The sequence below is a fragment of the Choloepus didactylus genome, chromosome 4 (assembly GCF_015220235.1).
Source record: "Choloepus didactylus isolate mChoDid1 chromosome 4, mChoDid1.pri, whole genome shotgun sequence".
Lineage (NCBI taxonomy): Eukaryota > Metazoa > Chordata > Mammalia > Pilosa > Megalonychidae > Choloepus > Choloepus didactylus.
This window is the reverse complement of record NC_051310.1, coordinates 187,061,182-187,083,051: the sequence shown is the minus strand read 5'-3', so window position 1 is coordinate 187,083,051 and position 21,870 is coordinate 187,061,182. Positions and strand designations below refer to the sequence as shown.

The 21,870-nt window shown below is 36.6% G+C and overlaps 1 protein-coding gene across 8 annotated transcripts in view; it reads left to right on the top strand.

Annotated features, from left to right (window-relative positions):
* KLHDC1 (kelch domain containing 1) overlaps nt 1–21,870 on the top strand; it is a 124,648-nt gene continuing 102,778 nt past the window's right edge. Inside the window, exons 1-5 of one of the 8 annotated variants that reach the window (XM_037834945.1) lie at nt 229–279; nt 10,640–10,738; nt 13,386–13,456; nt 13,906–14,023; nt 14,462–14,580. In XM_037834945.1, coding sequence (XP_037690873.1) covers nt 10,709–10,738; nt 13,386–13,456; nt 13,906–14,023; nt 14,462–14,580 — 338 coding nt within the window. In that variant the 5' untranslated portion in view covers nt 229–279; nt 10,640–10,708. Of the gene's footprint in view, nt 280–7,992; nt 9,519–10,639; nt 11,949–13,385; nt 13,457–13,905; nt 14,024–14,461; nt 14,581–21,870 lie in introns of those variants that run through there. The other 7 variants (XM_037834944.1, XM_037834946.1, XM_037834949.1 and 4 more) reach the window with 7 other exon arrangements.

Here is a 21,870-nt window from a genome sequence, read left to right as displayed (position 1 = left end):
CCATCCTCGGCTCAGTTTCCGGAGCAGGCTGCAGAGCGGCGTAGACGCACCGTTTCCGCCTTCCTACCAATCTAGACCCTCGACGCGTTCCGTTCGTGCGTGGAGAAATCGGGGGCAGAGGAAAGGCCGCTCTGTGGAAAGGGGTTATCACACACCGAGCGGCTGGGTCCACAGGCTGCGCGAATGGCGGACTCGCAGCTCTTCTGCGTGGCCGAGGAGCGAAGCGGCCACTGCGCCGTGGTGGACGGAAACTTCCTCTACGTGTGGGGGGGCTACGTGGTAAGGGGAAGAGGCGGGAAGGGGCGGACTCGCGCCGGGAGCCTGAGTCGACGTCCGCCCACACCCGCCCTCCAGAGACAAGGGCCGGTTCGGGACTCGGGTGGGGGGCGCCATGCACTGTTGGAGTCCCGCCGGTCCGCGGTCGGCCTCTCTCCTAGCAGAGCTAGGGCTTGACAGGGTCCAGCTGTTGCTTCCACAATTAAAGCCTTCAAACCCAGGTTCCCGGGCCCTTCTTACTCCCTCACCCCTACCTCAGTACAAAGTCAGTTATTGCGCGATTTGTCATCTTCTGTCTCTGGCGCAGGCTTAATCACACCAAGCACGCTGTGACGTCTTATTTTGTGTATACTTTCGTTAGTCCCATGGCGTTGTTAGAAATAAAAGATCGAAATCCATTGAAGCGTTTATATATTTTTAAGCTGTTTTCCTTTACTAATGAGTAATTACAATGTTTTTTCTTGAGTTTTCATTACAGTGGGGATTTGAGTGTGTTTTGTTTTGTTTTGTTTGTAAAATCATAGGATTCTAAAGCTGGAAAATAGTTCAAAAAATATCTACGCCATCCTCTTTAGTTCATAGATGAAAACAAATGAGCCATCTGAAAGTTCTAGTGGAAGTAGAACCTAGATCTTCTGGCTGTCGGTGTACCATTGTTTGACAGACCTGTAATTAATATGATTGTGTGAATCACGCACTGAAATAAAGTACATACTATCTGTGTTAAATAATCCTCAAACCCAAGTTACTGTTTTACACTGTTTTGTTTGTCTCTAATTTGGTACAGTAAACAAGATGGGAAAATTAACAACTAGTCTTTGAGTGCCTACTATACCTGGCATGTGCTAGAAGCTCTCATATCCCTAATCTTATATAATCCTTACAATAAGACTAATGTGTAAGATAGGTATTATTCTTATAAAATGAGGATAAGGACATGGAATGAGAGTAAATAACTTAATGGCCATTTGACTTCAAGGGCAGCACATTCCAACTTCGGTATGTTGGATTTCCAAAGGCTTATTTGTTTATATGATAAAGTAACGTCAGTTAGATGATTATGCTTTCTTAACATTTCCACCATTTGTTCTTAACAAAAAAAGATGTCTTGCTAAGATTATGATTGCATACAGAAAAAAATATTTTTATAGTTTTCAAGATCTGCCACTTGAAGATGTAAAGGGGTCAAACATATTAATTCTTAATATTGTAAAAGGTCAAGAAAAAAATTCACTTAAAATTAGTAGCCTGTAATATCTCATATCTGGTGACGGTAGATAGAAACGAAGTGTCTGAATTTTTTACATCTCATTCTAATCTTGAAAATTGTGTAACTGACAGGATTCCAGTTCTTCAAGTAGCAGTCATTGAATAGAATGCTTGTTTTCCTGCTACTTGTTGATCCTTTGAGTAGAGGTGCTATAAAAACACTCCTTTCCTCCCCTCTGGGAAAGTGCAACACAGGTTTAAATCCTGTCTACACCTTTTACATTCTGGGGATCATCGTCAGTTAAGCAATGGGAAACGCATAAGCAGAAGGAAAGGGGGGTAAAAGAGAAGACTTGGTGTATTATGAAAAAAAGTAGAATCTTTCCAACAGTTGTCTTATTCAGATCCTTCTCAACAGAAGATAACTAAAAGGCCGGGGAATCTGGAGATATTCCAGTAGTTAATAATTGATGACGAGTGTATGTTCAATCACAATTTTTCCCATTAACTCAATACGTCTTAAAATTGACAAACATTTTATATCCTAAAATTTGAATGACCCACAAATATCTATCTAAATTAATTATTACTCTATTGTTGAACATATTCTACAGGTCTTAGTATCTGAAAATAGCCCTGCCTTTAAAGGTAAGACTGGCAATGCCAAAAAAAAAAAAAAAAAAGTGGTAAATTCTAATTGGTGCCAGAATGTTCTTTTGCTGCTAGTTCTTTCATATGCTTTCCACATTACAGAAGTTCATACTAACTTCCATACAGGTAGTAGGAACATTTGAAAGCTATGAGTAGTTTTCCCAGATTTAGGAGGAAAGGCAGTGTCTCAGTATGTTTCCCAGATGATATGCTATCCTCTAATGGCCTTAATCATGTGAATGAACACTTTTATTTCTGTAATACAATTGATATTTATACATTTTATTGTGAAATTTTCTTTATAGAAAATATTTACTTAAATATGATTACATATTTCTGTTATGAATATGAACTTAAAGGGAAAGGGGGCCAATTTAGAAAATGTTTAAAAAGAATGAGGGTGGGAAGCTTACAGTGTCAAATATAAAACATGTCATACTACTATGATAATTAAATCAGTGGGCCTCATGCAAGTAGAAGTATCACAATGGAGAAGAAATTACAGAAACAGAAAAAGCCAAGCATTTTAACACCATCTTGTATATTAAAGATGGCATTTCAAATCTGGAAAAAAATGTTTTATTTGAAAAATGGTCCTGGGGGATAGTTGGAGGAAAATAATTTTAGAGCCTTAGGATTTTAGAGTTAAATATAGAAAAATTAAGCTTGACAGCATTGGAAAAAAATACAAGAGACAGCAGTAAAATCTTGATTAGGGAAAGGAAAACTGAGTTGGAAAAACTAAAGGAAAAAAATGGCAGATCAAGCTTTTAAAAATATATATATATATATAACTGATTATTTAAATACCATAAATAAAATGGGAAGACAAGTGACAAAATAGGGAGAATGTTTACAACATAGATGATAGGCAAAGGTCCTATAAAAAATAAAGATTAATATCCTCATTGAAAAATGACCAATGGATATGCACACACAATTTGCAAAAGAAATACAAATATAATGCAAATCAAAGGAACCAAGCTTAAAATAACAATGCGGTTTTTCTTCTCAGTTTGCAAAGATTGAAAACGATTTTTGGGAAGAGCATGGGGAAATGAATTACTCAACTGGAAATGGTAGTACAATTTTGCTTAACCTTTTTGAGGGGAAATTTAGCTATGTGTATAAAAATCCTCAAGCATTTGTTCTCTTTAACTTAATAGTTCCATTTTATGTATTCACAGATGGTTACGTAGAACATGTATGTCATGTGGAGACATTTATCACTCTTTTTAGATGCCCATAATCAGAAATTGCTACTTCTATTTTTGGTATTCCCTGTGAGTAAGTTTTGTTGAGGTATTAATTTTCATTGTTTGGTTACCCTCTTTCCTCCCACCCCTATAGAATCTAACTTCTGTAAAGATAGGGATTTTTTTTTGTTGTTCCCTGTTGTATCCCTAGTGTCTAGAATGGGGTGTAGCTTATAGTTGGTGCCCAATAACAATCTGAATCACAGGTTCACTTTTCCAATTTCACTTGTGGCCTGGACTCTTTCAGATAGATGAATCTTTACTGGTTTGGGACTCAGTAGGAAAGATGTAAATATTCAGGACCTGCAGAGAACTCTTTCTTAGCCTGCAATAGAATTTGTGGGAAGAACAAGCTACCTGGCGTAAAAGATGGTGTTACAAGTTCCAGTGTGGTACTCACCAGTGACTACAGCAGTTATCTCACCAGACCCATTCTTGGAATGGTTTCAGACCTTTCTCATTGCAATGATTGCCTGGTTCTGCCTCTCTGATGATTCTGTGAGCTACTTAATATTAATTTCTTAAAATCTTATTTTCCTGTAAAATATCAATAGCAGTGGTGAAAGCAAACATCCTTGTCTTGTTCTTAATCTCAGGGGGAAAGCTTAAAATCTTTTTACCATTGAACATGATGTAAGCTGTAGGATTTTAATAAATGACCTTTACTGTATTGAGAAAATTCCCTCTTGTTCCTGCTTTTCTGAGTGTTTTGTTTTATCAAGAAAGGGTGCTAGATTTGTCAAATCCATTTTCTGTGTCTATTGAGATAATCATATGGTTTGTCCCTTCATAATTTTTATGTAGTGTATTTGATTGATTTCCAAGTATTGAACTACCCTTGCATTCCTAGGATAAATACCTCTTGATGATGGTGAATAATCTTTTTAATATGCTGTTAGATTCTCTTTGCTAGTATTTTGTTAAGAATTTTTGCATCTATATGCATAAGGGAAATAAGTCTGTAATATTCTCTTCTTCTAATGTCCCTACAAGGGTTTGGTATACGAGTAATGCAGGCCTTATGAATGAAGTAGGAAGTGTTCTCTACTTTCGAATTCTTTGGAAGGGTTTGAGAGGGATTATTATGAATTCTTCTTTAAATGCTCGGTAGAACTCATCCATGAAGCAGTCTGGCCCTGGACTTTTTCTTTGGTGGAAGGCTTTAGCTTATTAGATTATTGATTAAATCTCTGTACTAGTTATATAGGTTGTTGAGGTTTTCAATTTTTTCTTGAGTCAATTTGGGTACTTAGTGTATTTTTAGAAATTTTTCCATTTCTTCTAGATTACCTAGTTTGTTGGCATACAACTGATCATAATATTCTTTTATAATCCTTTACATTTCTGTAAGATCAGTAGTGATATCACTATTTTCCTTGCTGATTTTCATTATTTGTGTCTTTTTTTTTCTTTGTCAGTCTAACTAAAGGTTGGTTAATTTTATTGATTTTTTTCAAAGAACCAACCTTTTGTGTGTGTTTCTTTTTTAAGTATATTTTTTATTAGAGAAGTTGTAAGCTTACAGATGGATCATGAAGAAAATACAGAGTCCCCAATGACCTCCCCTATTATTAACAACTTTCATTAGTGTGGTACATTTGTTATGATTGATGAAAGAATATTATTATAGTTGTACTGCTAGCTACAATCCATAGTTTACATTAGAGTTCTCTGTGTTGTATAGTCTGTTTTTTTTAAACATTTTTATTCCGGGAACACATATACAGCCTAATATTTTGCCATTTAAATACATTCAAATATTTAATACAGTGCTGTTAATTACATTACCAATATTGTGATTTCTTTACATATTCTAGATATTAATCCTTTATCAGATAATGGTTTCCAAATATTTTCTTCCATTGTATAGGTTGTCATTTTACTTTCATGATAAATTCCTTTGAGGCACAAGGGTTTTTAATTTTGATGAGGACCTGTGGTGGTTTGGAGTTGTATATACCCCCAAAAAACATGCTCTTAAACTTAATCCATTCCTGTGGGTGTGACTACATTGTAAGTAGAACTATTTGATAAGGTTACTTCAGTTAAGATGTGGCCCACCTCAACCAGGATGGGTCTTAATCCTATTACTGTAGTCCTGTCCTTTGTAAATGGAATGAAATTCAGAATGAGAGAGAAAGTCACAGAGGGAGCAGCTAGAAGGTGAACAGCAACAGAATCTGGAAAAGAAGGGACAGTCCAGGAGAGACCACCATGTGCATGGCCTGTGACAGAGGACCCCAGGACCTTGGATCACAAGCATTCATCCCAAGAACACCACAATCTTTGGGGAGAAAGCATCACTTTGATGATGCCTTGATTTGGACATTTTCCTAGCCTTCAAAACCATGAGCTAATAAATTTGCATTGTTTAAGCTGACTCATTGAACAGTATTTACTTGAGCAGCCAAGGAAACTAAAATAGGTCTCATTTATCTATTTCTTCTTCTATTACTTGTAAAGTCTAAGAAACCATTGCCTAATATAAGGTCCTGAAGATGCTTCCCTATGTTTTCTTCTAAGAGTTTTATACTTCTAGTACTTCTATTTAGGTCTTTGATCCATTTTGAGTTGATTTTTGTATATGGTGTTCACTTTCATTCTTTTGCAAATTTTTATCTGGTTTTCCCAGTACAGTTTGTTGAAGAGATTGTTCTTTCCCAACTGAGTGGTCTTTACCCCCTTTCAACAATCAGTTGGCCTTGAAAATATATTTTGCCTTTATGGAAGGATCCTAAAATCTGTGACACAGGGGTGAATGAAGGAAGGGGTAAAGAATTGGGGTTAACAATGCCATCTACCACAAATCCAAAATGTGTTTATATCATGTAAATGAATAAGCAAGTTGAAATTATGCCACACTAAAACCAAATCATACCAAACAAATCATACCAAAAAAAAAAAAAATGAGTCATAAATGTGAGGGTTGATTTCTAAACTCTTAGTATGATTCCATTGGTCTGTATGTATGTCCTTGTGCCAGCAACATGATTTCTGTGGGTTTATATTAAGTTTTAAGATCTGGAAGTGCGAGTTCTCCAACTTTGTTATTTTTCAAAATGGCTCTGGCTATTTGGGGCCCCTTATACTTCCATATAAATTTGATGATTGGTTTCTATTTCTGCAAAGAAGGTTATTAGAATTTTGATTGGGATGGTATTGAATCTGTAAATCACTTTGGGTAGAATTGACTTCTTAACAATATTTAGTTTTTGAATCCATGAAAATGGAATGCCATTTTTCTAGGTCTGATTTCTTTTAGCAATGTTTTGTAGTTTTCTATATATAAGTCCTTTACGACGTCGGTTAGATTTATTCCTAGATATTTAATTTTTTTAGTTGCTATGATAATGGAATTTTTCCTTGATTTCTTGTTCCCATTGTTCATTGCCTGAGTGTAGAAACACTACTGATTTTGGGCTGTTGGTCTTGTAGCCTGCCACTTTGCTGAATTCATTTATTAGCTCTAGGAGTTTTGTGTAGGTTTTTAAGGATTTTCTGCTTATAGGATCTTGTGATCTGAAAATAGGGAGTTTTACTTCTTTCTTTCCAATTTGGATACCTTTTATTTCTTTTTCTTGCCTATTTGCTCTGGCGAGAACTTTCCATTACAATGTTGAATAACAGCGGTGACAGTGGGCACCCTTGTCTTGTTCCAGATCTTGGAAGGAAAGCTTTCAGTCTTTCCATATTAATTATGATGTTAGCTGTTTTTTGTTGTTGTTGTTTTTAAACATATATATATGTATATGTATATATGTCTGTGTGTGTGTGTGTGTATATATTTATATATATATGCTCTTTATCATGTTGAGGAGGGTTCCTTCTACTCCTAGTTTTCTAAGTGTTTTTATTATGAAGAGGTGCTGGATTTTGCCAATGCCTTTTTTGCGTCAGTTGAGATGATCGTGTTTTTTTTTTTTTTCCTTCATTCTGTTAATGTGGTGTATTACATTAATTGATTTTCTGAAGTTGAACCACCCTTGCATACCTGGGATAAATTCCACTTGATAATGGTGTATAATTCTTTTAATGTGCTGTTAGATTAGGTTTGCTGGAATTCTGTTGAGGACTTTTGCATCTATATTCATAGGAGATATTGGTCTGAATTTTCTTTTCTTTTGGTATCTTTATCTGGTCTTGATATGAAAGAGATGTTGGTCTCATAGAAAGAATTAGGAAATTTTACCTCCCCTTCAGTTTTTTGGGAGAGTTTCAGTAGGATTGTTGTTAATTCTTCTTAGAATGATTGGTAAAGTTGCCCTGTGAAGCCATCTGGTTCTGGGCTTTCTTTGTTGGGAGGTTTTTGATTCCTGACTCAATTTCTTTACTGGTAATTGGTTTCTTGAGATCTTCTATTTCTTCAGAATCAGTTTAAGTAGTTTGTGTGTTAAGTAATTCTAATATACTTCTTCCAGCTTATATATTTTGTATTTGCCCCTCTCTCCTCCTCTTCCTTATTATTTAACTTTCTCATCTTGTTTTAGATTGTTTGAGGATATTTTTCTATTCTTTTTCCATTTTTTCTCTTTGCTTGTTTAGAAATTGTATATTCTATTTATGGTCCTCTAGAGGCTACCCCAGTTATTTCAATGTGAATACTTAACAAAGTTCAAAGTTAATAATTTAATTTCTTTCCATAACCTTCGAACACATTAGAAAGGTTTAGGTCTGATCATCCCTTTTCCTGGTTAGTCCTGTTCTGTTTTTCCCCTTCATCAAAAACTTTTAACTCCTTTTTATGTTTAAAATTACCCACATATTTACCAATGTCTTTTCATACCATTCCTTTTTGCATTTCAGATCTCCTGTTTGGATCATTTTTCTTTATGGCCCTTAAGTGAGAGCCTGTTATTGGCCAACTGTCTCAGTTTTTGTTTGTCTGAAAATGTATTTATTTTACCTTGGTTCTTAAAATACATTTTAAGCTATAAAATAGATTGACAGCTTTTTTCTTTAAGCACATTGCACATTGGCTATTGTTATTCAGTCTTCTGTTGTTGCTAATGAGAATTTAACTATTAATGTAATTGCTATTTGTTTGAAAGTCATCTGTTTTTTCTCTGGCTATTTTTTTTTATCATATATTTATTTTAATGTGCTTTGGCAAAAATATGTACACAGCCAGAAAACCATGTTTTCACAGCTATTAAAGCCTAGGATGCAATCTTAGTTTGACTAAAAGAAGTACAGTCAATTCAAACAAAAAATATTAGGTAATTAATATCTAAGTGGCATACAAATAGAGCAATCATGGTATAGTAGTTATCTACTACAACTGTAAAAAATTGCCACAAACTTAGTGGCTTAAAATAACACAAATTTATTATCTGGAGTTCAAAAGTCTAAAACTGGGTTGCCAGGACTTCAGTCCTTCTGGAGGGTGTAGGGAAGAATCTGCTTCCCTACCCTTTCCAGCCTCTAGAGGACACACACACACACACACACACACACTCACCACACGCATTCTGGCTCATGCTCCTCTACATCTTCAAAGCCAGCAATGACATCACTCTAATCTCTGCCTCCATTGTTAAACCTCCCTCTCGTTCTCTCAGCTTTTGTTGTCTTATCACCTTTTCTGACTTGGACCTTCTTGCCTTCCTCCCTCATGTATCCTGGGATCACATTAGGCTTACTGGACAATCCAGGACAATCTCTCCATCCCAAGATCCCAACCCAGTTACATCTGCAAAGTACCCCCTGCCTCTCAAGAGGGTACTGGCAGTTTTTAGTAAAATCTGTTTTTCACTGATATTCTGCAATTTAGTATGATGTGTCTCAGTATGAATTTCTATTTATTTATCCTGCTTGTAACTTGTTAGAACTTTCTAGATCTGAAGTTTGATGACTTCTAACAATTTTGCAAAACTCTCAGCATTTGTATCTTTAAATATTGCCTCTTCCTCTATTATGTCCTAATGTAATTATGCCCTAATATAATTCTGATTAGACTTAGTTCTTCTCACTCTCTTTGTCTCTTAACTGTATTGCCATATTTTCTGTTTCTCTGTGCTACATTCTGATATCAGTTCCTTAATTCTCCTTTTAGAGTGACCTTGACAACAGAAGTTTCAGTGGAATAATCAGAGGCTGGATTATACTGGTTTGATGAAAGAATGAGAGGTAAATCAATGGAGGCATCCAATATATAGTTAACTCACTAGAACAGTTATATTGTGAAGGGAGCAGAGACATGAGAGGAGAAGGAGCCAAGGGAGAGTTTATTTTAAAGAAGAGTGATAGCAAGGCAAGTGTGGATATCAGTTGGAATGATCCAGTAGAGAGGGAAAACTTGATGATGTAGGGATAATTTAGAATAATTTAGAAGTGAAGTCTCTGAGATATGGAGAAGATATAGAGAAAACTAGGTCTAAGCTTTTCAGTGCTGTGCTTCATTTGTTTTTTGCATACCTCTTTGAAAGACTAGTGAGAAGGTCTTTTTATTATCAGTTTGAGGTGAGTATGCAGCCAGTTTAAGATTTTCTCCTGGTCTTTGACTTTCAGCAGTTTTACTGTGCTATATTTGCTTGTGGATTTCCTTGGGTTAACTGAGCTTTTTAGATGTGTAGATTAATGCTTTTCAATAAATTTTGAAAGTTTTCAGCTGTTATTTTTTCAAATAATTTTTCTGCTGCTTTCTGTCGTCTCTCCTCGCTTTTGGTACTTCCATTGTGCATATGTTGGTGTACTTAACAGTGTCCAATATTTCCCTAAGACTCTGTTCATTTTACTTCATTCTTTTTTCTCTATGTTCTTTGTATTGCATTATCTCTATCAATCTATCTTCCAGTTTGCTAATTCTATCTTCTACCAGTTAAAATCTGCTATTGAATCCCTCTAGTGAATTTCTCAGTTCCATTATTGTACTTTTCAACTCTAGAATTTCCATTTAATTCTTTCTTATTGTCTATCTCTTTATTGATATTCTCTATGTAATACATCATTGTTACCATACCTTCCTTTACTTCTTTAATCATGGTTTCCTTCAGTTCTTTGAATATATTTTGATGGCTACTTTGAAGTCTTCTCCTGTTAAATCCATTATCTGTTTGTTCTCACAGGCAGTTTCTGTTGTCTGCTTTTTTTTCTTGTTTATGGGTAATACTTTTCCCATCTCTTTGCATCCCTCATAATTTTTTATTGAAAACTGGACATTTTAGATAATATGTTGCAGTAATTGTGAATATTGGATCCTTCTCACTCCCTCAGGCTTGTTATCATTATTTGCTTATTTATTTCTTTAGTGACTGGATGGATGATTTTAATGAAGTTTACTTCCTATCCCCACCCTTCCACCCAGTGGAAATCCTCTGATGTTGCTGCTCAGGGAGGTACAGTTTTGGGTATGTCCACAGTAACCCTAGGATAAGAGGGCTCTCTTTCCTTTTTTTTCTAACCACAAGCAGTTGTTAAGCTTCACTCATTGCTGGCTATTACCCTATTTTTTTTTAACACTGCTCCTGGGAATAAATTGCTCTACACACTAATCAAATTCAGTTTGAAGGAACAGTTCTGGATATGAGTGTTTGATATTTATTCTGACCCTATGGGGCTCCTCCCAGCATCTCCTTCCCTGGCTCTCTCCTGTAAACTTGCTGGCCTACAGTTTAGTCTGTGTCTTCACTGAATCCACAAATTTGCTCCCAATTGCTCCCCTACCACATCCTCCACTGTTTCAGAAAGTGTCCTCAGGCTTCAATTTCTCCAAGGTCTGTTGCAAATGAGGTCAGTTTCTTTGGGAAGAGATTAAGAGTTATTTATTTTACAGCCTGTACCCTCCTACACCCAGGCAAAATCTCTGAGGCAGGCTCTGGAGTTTAGGTGGGGATGATGGCAAGCTTCTCTTTGAGTGATATCCTCACTTTAGTAGATGAGGCCTCTGTGGAGGGTTAGTAGTAGTAGCCCAAGGTCTTCTCAGCTTGCTAGAGTGGAACCACTGCCTTACAATCCAGGGCAAGGATTACTGGGTTCCCAATATTCTCAGTAGCACCACACATAATGTAGAGCCACCATTCCATGAGTGAAGGCTGGGTGGGAGAAGGGAGCTCCATAGAGGCAGGCTGAGAAATGATGACATCCTGCTTATCCCAGGAGGAAAGCCCTCCCCTGAGAGCTGCAGGGAAAGGGAGACCTGTGTTTTTTGGCTACACCAGTCTGGAGTGGTATTTCCACCTCTCTAAGCTGGGAGGGTGGGAGGAAGGAAACAGTCTTGGTTCAGAAATCACAGAGTCTCACTTTCTTACTGAATTTTTGAGGATGTTCTTGAATAGATGATTTTTCATTTGTTGTATTCCCCTATGACCATTTCCAGAAGCTTTACATGGTTATTTTTAAATAATTTTCATCAGCCTGGAAAACAGGCTGCTCAGCACCTCATGCAGTCATGATGGAAGTCAGTATACTATGCAGTCACTTGCTGTTTACTCATTCAACAAATATTCTATTTGCCTTTTACATGCCAGGTACTGCTATAGGCTCCAGAGGCATAACTTATAAACAAGATAGACATGATCCCTACAATCATTGAACCTTACAGTTTAGTGCGTATTGGAGGTAAGGGGTAATACAGTCAAATGGTTTCAAAGGGGAAGTGTAGGGCTGTATGATAACATTTAATATGGGACCTTAATCCCTTAACCTACTCTGGGGAATTAGAGAAGTAACATTTAAACTGATTCCCAAAGAATAAGGAATTATACAAGAAAATTCTAGTAGAGTATTACAAGAAGAGAGAAAAGTGTGTATGAGGCCTTATTGCTAACAAGGAACTTGGAGAGATTTAGGAACTGAAGGAAAACTAGAGCATAATGAGTGAAAGGCAATATGAGCCTTGGAGGATAGCAGATTTCATATAGTTCAGAATCATAAGAATTTTAGATTATCCTAAGAACAGTAGGATAATCTAAGCTTTTCACTTAAGGAGAATAGTGAAAGAATTCATTTTCATATTATTTCTATCATACAGGTGGATACGTGAAGCTAAAGGAATGAGCAAGATGCCATTAAAACTTAGAATTATATACTTAACTCCCCTTTTTATAATTATTTGTCTGCTTAGCCATCTAATTTGGCTTCCTCACTCAGACATGAGTGGTAGCATCCCTGAAATTAATAAATTGGTTTTCTGTGTGTGTGTGTGAAACAAACATTTGACAGATACTCATTTTTAAAATTTAACTAATAGCAACAAGAAAACTAGCTAAATCTTCTTAACATATTTATCATTTATGCATCATGCAAGTCTTAGAAATTCTTAAACTGCTATTGGAAATCCCTAGTTATTCTTAGAGATATAACTCCTAAATTTTCTAAATTAAAACAAGTAGTAACATAAGTAGCATTGTTATACTATTATTATTTCTCTTTTTATTACAAATGTCAGAATGGTCTATTCTATTTATGTCATCATCTTTACAGGTTATTCAAATTCCAAGCTGACACTTTGACTAGTTAAATTTATCTTGATCCTTAAATTCATGTAGCATATAGTATTTATGTAGCACCTAACACTATGCTTGGCACATAGTATGCACTCAAAAAATATATCCAGTGAATCAAAGGTATCTGATACAGTTATCTTAATTAACGTCTTTTAAAAATATCTTTCTTTAATCCCTTCCTTTCACCCAAAATATATTGCCCTTTTTTGAAATTCCTTTTCTTCTTGACTTTATTTTATGCTGTAAATACTATTCTTTTGCTGTTTTCCCTCACTTGAAATCCCTTTTAAAAGATTTAACTGCCCAGAAATGTTTTCTTCAAAATCGTATTTTTGCTATTTTGTATAACATTTATTGCTTGCCCACTTTCTCTTAGGAAAGTCTACCCTTTCTTCTCTTTTGATCTAATTTTATATTGAAAAAAAAACCTTGAGTCTGTTTATGATTTTATGTTTTGTACTATTTTAATTGCAGTGTTCCTGTCCTGAGGATCTGTGTAATTGTTACTATGTAATTGATAAACATATTTTTATATACTTTATATTTTTAGTCTATTGAAGACAATGAAGTATATTTGCCTAATGATGAAATTTGGACCTATGATATTGATAGTGGGTTGTGGTAAGTAATTTAAAATTGTCCAATCTTAATATTTGTTATAAATGTTTTCATAGACTACAGGTAATTTAAGACAATATCTTGAACATACTGCAGCATTTATTAAGTATCTCTTTCCTTCTCTTTCAGTGCTTTATTCTCTGTGGTTTGCTGCTCTTTCTCCTACTCTTCCCCTTCTTCTTTCTTTGTCCTTAACCATTCCTCTCAAGACCAAGGCTGTCACGGGACTTTGTTTTATTTTACTAATTCCCGTTTTTGGTGACATGTGAAAATTTTGAAATGTTTTCTCAGCAGGTTGAAAAGTCTTTACCATGGATCTTCTTAAAGTTTTACCGTATTGGCGTATCATTACATTTTAATTAAATTTTCACTGAAAAAAGTACTGATAATATTGATTGATGTTTTAATTTACTTTCTGGTAAGTTATGGATTCCATATTGTTTTTGCTGTAGGACAATGCACCTAATGGAAGGAGAGCTCCCTACATCAATGTCAGGAAGTTGTGGCGCTTGCATTAATGGAAAGCTGTATATTTTTGGAGGATATGATGACAAAGGATACAGCAATCGAGTAATACATTTTTTAATTCAGAAGTGAAGTAAAATGCAACATTTAATGTGTCACTTCATTTGACGAGTTTGCAAATATTCAAAAAAAGAAGTAGAAAATCTTAAATTAATGATTATAAGTTTTTGAAGGTAAAATGAAAATGCAGCAATCTTGCACTTCTCTTCCTCCATGTCTTTCTGCTTCAGAAATTTCTACATATTCAGTTGATATCCACAGATCAAGAGCTTGATGGTAAAAGGTCCATTTTAGTATGTTTTCCTTATCATTTTTTGCTTCAAAAACAGAGGCTAATTTTCATTAATTTTACATTAAAATATTTACTGATCAAAAAAGAAAAAATGTTAATTTTTGGCCACAAATCTCTCTGATAATAGATTTAATTTTCAAATTCCTTGTCTGCAAATTTTCAAATTCCTTATCTTTTTCCTCTTTTGAAAGCTTTATTTTGTTAATTTGAGAACAAGAGATGGAACATACATTTGGGAAAAAATCACCAGCTTTGAAGGACAACCACCTACACCACGTGATAAACTTTCCTGCTGGGTATATAAAGACAGGTAATACAGCAAGATTGTCATCTCATTAACTGCATTTAAGTAAGGATTATAGCTTCTTTCCAAAATGGAGAAAATTTGAAAGTATGAAATTTTTCAAAATGTACTTCTAAACTTTTTTTTTTTTTGAGTATAGTAATGGCACTTCTGCACCCTAGATAAGAGCTATGTCATAAATATGGACACTGTAGAGGCAAATATTTGTTTTTTTTAATTCATTCATTGTTTAATTTAATATTCTTAAGAGTTATTACATCTACATGGTTTAAAAATCAAAACAATATTAAAATATATACAGTGAAAGGTTTAGCTCCCACCCTTTTCCCCATTCACTTTGTCCCTATCCCCCATCCAGTACACAAATAACCACTTTTATTAATTTATTTTGTTCCTTATAACAGTCATTCCTAAATTGGTTTGCTAAATTCTCTCCATCGAAGTTGCACCATTTTTCATTTTTGGTAATGGAGTGCTTATTTCTGCACAGCCTTGCCAAAAGAGTGTGTTGGCAAACTTAGATTCTTGTCAACTAATAAGCGAGAAGTGGTATCTGTCTTATATTGTTTTAAAAGCCAATTTCTCACATTTATTCAACATTCAGATATTGTCATAGTTTGCTAATGCTGCCAGAATGCAAAACACCAGAAATGAATTGGCTTTTATAAAAGAGGGTTTATTTGGTTACACATTTACAGTCTTAAGGCCATAAAGTGTCCAAGGTAACACATCAGCAGTCGGGTACCTTCACTGGAGGATGGCCAATGGCGTCCGGAAAACCTCTGTTAGCTGGGAAGGCACGTGGCTGGCGTCTACTCCAAAGTTCTGGTTTCAAAATGACTTTCTCCTAGGACGTTCCTCTCTAGGCTGCAGTTCCTCAAAAGTGTCACTCTTAGTTGCTCTTGGGGTGTTTGTCCTCTCTTAGCTTCTCGGAGCAAGAGTCTGCCTTCAATGGCCGTTTTTAAACTGTCTCTCATTTGCAGCTACTTTTTCAGCTTCTGTACATTCTTCAAAGTGTCCCTCTTGGCTGTAGCTCCTCTTCAAAATGTCACTCTCAGCTGCACTGAGTTCCTTCTGTTTGTCAGCTCATTTATATGGCTCCAGTGATTTAATTTAGACCTACCCTGAATGGGTGAGGTAACACCTCCATGGAAACCATCCAATCAGAGTCATCACCCACAGTTGGGTGGGGTGCGTCTCCATGGAAACACTCAAAGAATCACATCTAATCAACACTGATACCTCTGCCCACATAAGATTACATCAAAGATAATGGAGTTTTGGGGGGCATAATACATTCACACTGGCACAGATATGCTAAAATTTTACCAGCGGTTCTAGAGCATATGAAATCAGAAAATGTTCCCCAATACATTTTTTTTTCTTTATTTGAGAAGTTCTGGGTTTACAGAACAATCATGCTAAAATACAGTATTCCCATACATCACTCCAACACCACCGTTTCATTGGTTTGGAACATTTGTTTCAATTGATGATAGCACAGTTTAATTATTGTACTATTAATTAAATTCCATGGTTTAACTTAGGGTTCACTATTTGTGTAGTGTAGTTCCATGGATTTTTTTTTAATTTTATTGTTACCATATATACAATCTAACATTTCCCCTTTTAATCTTATTCAGATATATGTTTCAGTGCTACCACCCTCTATTACCAAAACATTTCCATCATTCCAAATAGGAACTCTGTATGCTTTAAGCCTTAGCTTCCCATTCCCTATCCCCATCCCATCCTCTGGTAACCTATATTCTAGATTCTGACTCTATGAGTTTGTTTATTCTAATTGTTTCAATTCAGTGGAATCATACAATCTTTATCCTTTTCTGTCTGGCTTATTTCACTTAACATGATGTCTTCAAGGTTTATCCACGGTGTTGCGTGTATCAGGACTTCATTCCTTTTTATGGCTGAATAATATTCGATTGTGTGTTTATACCACATTTTATTTATCCATTCATTGATTGAAGGACACTTGGGTTGCTTACATCTTTTGGCAACTGTGAGTAATGCTACTATGAACATTGGTGTGCAAATATCTATTCGAGACCCTGCTTTTAATTCTTCTGGTTATATACCCAGTAGTGGGATTGCTGGGTCATATGGTAGTTCTATAGTTAGCTTTCTGAGGTTGAACCATTTTACATTGCCACCAGCAGTGAATGAGTGTTCTATTTCTCCAGATCCTGTCCAACACTTGTTATTTTGTGTTTTTAAAATAGCAGCCATTCTAATGAATGTGAAATGGTATCTCTCAATGTGGTATTGATTTGCATTTCCCTGATGGTTAATGAGGTTGAGCCTCTTTTCATGTACTTTCTGGCCATTTGTATATCTTTATTGGAGACTGATCTATTCAAGTCTTTAACCCATTTTTAATTGGGCTGTTTGTCTTTTTGTTGTTAAGTTGAAGGATTTCTTTTATATGTATTCTGGATATTAACCCTTATCAAAGATATATGGTTTCCAAATATTTTCTCCCATTGTGTAGGTTGCCATTTTACTTTCATGATAAAGGGTTCTGAGGCCCAAAAGGCTTTACTTTTGATGAGGTCCCATTTATATATTTTTTCTTTTGTTGCTTGTACTTCGGGTATAAAGTGTAAGAAACCATTGTCTAACACGAGGTCCCTAAGTTTTCTTCTAGGAGTTTGATGGTCTGGCTCTTATATTTAGGTCTTTGATCCATTTGGAGTTGATTTTTGTATGTGGTATAAGGTGTAGGGGTCGTCCTTCTCCTCTTTTTTTTTTTTTTTTCAGCAGAGGGAGCTCTAGTTTTCCCAGCCCCATTTGTCGAAGAGACTGTTCTTTCCCATTTAAGTGGTCTTTGTGAGGGTTGATTGCTGAGCTCTCAACTGATTTATTTTTTAAGTTAAAAAAATCTTTCTATTGTGTATTATAAAATAAAATGTATCATATTGTTAAGTATAACACATACAGAAAAACTACATTTTCATTATCCCAAAGGGAAACCCCGTACTCATTAGCAGTCACTACCCATTATCCCAAGAGAAACCACTAATCTGCTTTCAGTTCTATGTATTTACATTATTCTGAATATGTCATATAAAGGGAATCATACAATATGTGACCTTTTCTGTCTGCCTTCATTCATTCAACATTGTTTGTGTTCATCCATGTTGTAGCATGTATCAGTGCTTCATTCTGTTTAAAAACTTTTTTGAGGTAAAAGTCACATTACATAAAATTAACCATTTTAGATGTACATTTCAGTGGCATTTAATACATTCCAATTGTTGTTCTATTGCTTCTGTCTATTTCCAAAATATTTTCATCACCCCAAAAGAAAACTCCGTACTCATTAACCAGTTATTCCCTATTTGCCACTACCCTCAGCCCCTGGCAACCACTAATTTGCTTTCTGTCTCTGTGTGTTTACCTTTTTTGAATAAATCATAGGAATAGAAAACATAGTATGTCACCTTTTCCTGCTGTGTTCTTTCAGTTAGCATAATGTTTCAGAGGTTCATCTACATTGTAGCATGTATCAGTATTTCAGTCTTTTTTTTTGGGCAGAGTAATATTCTGTTGTATGCATATACCACGTTTTGTTTATCCATTCATCAGTCAGTGGACATTTGGTTTGTTTCCACCTTTTGGCTATTGTGAATAATGCCACTATGAACATTTGGGTAGATGTTTTTATTTGAATACCTGTTTTCAGTTCTTCTGAGTATACACTGTGGAATTGCTTGGTCAGATAGTAATTCTATGTTTTAACTCTTTTAGGAACCCCCAAACTGTTTTCCACAGCAGGTGCTCTATTTACATTACCACCAGCAATGTACAAGAGTTCCAGTTTCTCCAAATCCTTATTAACACTTGCTATATTCTGTTTTTTTTTAATAATAGCCATCCTAATACATGTGAAGCAGTACCTCATTGTGGTTTTTATTTGCATTTCCCTAATGACTAAAGATAGTCAACATCTTTTCATGTGCTTATCGGCAATTTTTCTCTCAACTTTGGAGAACTGTCTATTCAATTCTTTTGCCCATTTTTAAATTAGATTGTTTTTTGCTATTGTTGAGTTATGCTGTATATTAAGCACTTTTCAGATAAATGCTTTGCAATTATTTTCTCCCATTTTGTAGGATTTCTTTTTATTTTCTTGATAATGTCATCAGTGCACAAAAGACATCTATTTTTTTCTTTTGTTGGTCATGCTTTTGTTATATGTAAGAAATCAATACCAAATTCAAAGTCATGAAGGTTTTCCCTATTATGTTTTCTTTTAAGAGGTTTAGTTTTAGCTCTTAAATTTAGGTCTTTGGTCCATTTTGAGTTAATTTTTATTTATGGTGTAGGGTAAGGGTCCAACTTCATTGTTCTGCATGTGGATATCTAGTTTTCCCAGCACTGTTTTTTGAAAAAACTGTCCTTTCCCTGTTGAATAGTCTTTGCACCTTTGTTAAAAATCAATGGCCTGGGAGTGACGTCATCAACATGGCGTAAACAGCTACTGAAGTCTTCTCTCCAGAGATTCAATGAAAGAAAGGACAATTCTGAATTGACTGAAACTCTAGAGGAGGATATAGACTGGAGAAAGACCCTGCAAAGGCTCGCGGGGAGTGGGGATCTGAGACACACCACAGACAAGCCAGTGAATTTGCCCCAGGAAGCCGCCAGGGAGCCAAGCTGTGCTGCAGACAAGGGGTGAGTTCATCCTGGAAAGCCACTGGGAAGCCACCAAGGAGCAGGGACCTGAGCCGTGGATGAGCAGACCTGCAGCCAAGAACTCCCTGTGCCAGGGACAGGCCATTGCAGCAGCCAGAGAAGAGCAGAAGGAGGTAGCTCTCTACACCCTGTGTAGCCATCTTTACAGCTGGCTAGGAGACACTCCTGCACAGCACTGCAGCCAAAAGCCTCCTTAAGTGAATTTGGGATTCGGCAGACTTGCGATGGCATCCACCCTTCCTCCACAGGAGCCCATGGTGTGCACAGCCTAGAGGCAGGGGTGCCACACGGAAGTGCCAGGAACCCTCCCCCGATCACAGGGACCCATGGGCACCCCTCAGAGAGGAACTGCGGGTCATTTGAGCTGGAGGGGGACACGTGCAGGTCTGCAGTCCTAGGGTACATCACCTGTAGCCCCAGGAAGGGCTGGGATCACTGTGTCCTGAAGCAGCTCTCCCTGCCAAACTGCATAGAGCATGCCCCCCACCCACAGGGCTTGTGGTCCCCACTGCACATGGAAAATTGGTGCACTGATAGGACTTCCACATGGTTTGGACCCCTACTTAGTGCATAGCCAAAGCTGGGGAGAACTGGCTGGAGGGTAAGAGGTAGCTCAGGAGTGCCATCTGCTGAAGGCTCAGGGAAAGTGCACTCCACCAAGCTGTACCTCTGTCAAATTATAGATAAGTGTTCAAATAAATCTGCAATCCTAAAAGAACCCTATCAAAATAAGCAAATGCCAAGATGCCAAAAACAACAGAAAATTATAATGCATGTGGAGAAATCAGAAGATGTGGATAATCCAAATGCCCAAGTTAAAAAGCCAGACAAGACACAGAATTTGAAGCAATTAGGCAAAAAAGTACTCACCAACACCAATATCATGGGTCAGAATATAAAGGAAATGAAGAAGACCCTAAAAGAGCATAAAGAAGAATTTGCAAGAGTAAATAAAAAAATAGCAGATCTTATGGAAATAAAAGTCTGTTGATCAAATTAAAAAGATTTTGAGTCACAAAAGACCATATTTGAAGAGGTAGAGGAAAGAATTAGTGAACTCAAAGATACTGTGATGGAAGGTGAAAGCACAAAAGAACAAATGGTGAAAAAAATGGAAAAATTTGAAGTAGATCTCAGGGAAATGATAGACAACATAAAGCACACAAATATAAGAATAATTGGCATTCTGGAAGGGGAAGAGAAGACTACAGGGCTAGGAAGACTCTTCAGAGACATTGTTGGGGAAAACTTCCCAACCCTTCTAAATGACATAAATGCACAAATCATAGATGCCCAATGAACTCCAAATAGAATAAATCCAAATAAACCCACTGTGCCAGTTTGGATGTATTACATACCCCCAAACAGCATGTTCTTTAATGCAGTCTTATGGGGGCGGATGTATTAGTGTTGATTAAATTGGAATTCTTTGATTGTTTCCATGGAGATGTGACTCAGTCAACTGTGAGTGAAACATTTGATTGGATAATTTCCATGGAGACATTACCCCACCCATTCAGGGTGGGTGTTAATTGGATCACTGTACTCGTATAAAGGAGTTCACAGACAGAAGGACCTCAGAGCAACTGAGAGTGACATTTTGAAGAGGAGCTACAGCCAAGAGATACACTTTGAAGAACACACAGGAGCTGAGAGTGGAGCTAGAACACAACCTGGGATTAGCAGACGCCAGCCACGTGCCTTCCCAGCTAACAGAGGTTTTCTGGATGCTGTTGGCCTTCCTTCAGTGAATGTAACTTGAGTTGATGCCTTCATTTGGATATTTTCATGGACTTCAGACTGTAACTTTGTAACCAGATAAATCCCCTTCATAAAAGCCTATCCATTTCTGGTGTTTTGAAAAATGGCAGCATTAGCAAACCAGAATACCCACTCAAAACATATGTGCCAGTTGGATGTATTAGGTTCCCCCCAAACCCCATGTTCTTTGATGCAGTCTTGTGGGGGGCAAATGTATTAGTGTTGATTAGATTGGAATTCGTTGAGTGTTTCCATGGAGATGTGACTCAATCAACTGTGAGTGAAACATTTGATTGGATAATTTCCATGGAGGTGTTACCCTGCCCATTTGGGGTGGGTGTTAATTAGATTACTGGAGTCCTATAAAGGAGTTCACAGACAGAAGGATCTCAGAGCAGCTAAGAGGGACATTTCGGAGAGCAACTGAAAGTGACATTTTGGAGAGCAGCTGCAGCCAAGATGGACATTTTGGAGCTGGCCATTGAAAGCAGACTTTTGCTAATGCTTTGGTGATACTAGCACAGAGTTTGCCCTGAGAAGCTAATCCTAGAGACATTTTGGGGGACCCATTTTGAAATGCAACCTGGGAGCCAGAAGATGCCAGCTATGTCCCTTCCCAGATAACAGAAGTTTTCCAGACACCATTGGCCATCCTCCAGTGAAGGTACCCGATTGTTGATGCCTTACCTTGGACACTTTATGGCCTTAAGAACTGTAACTGTGTGACCAAATAACCCCCCTTTATAAAAGCCAGTCCATTTCTGGTATTTTGCATAACAGCAGCATTAGCAAACCAGAACAACATATTTTGATCAGACT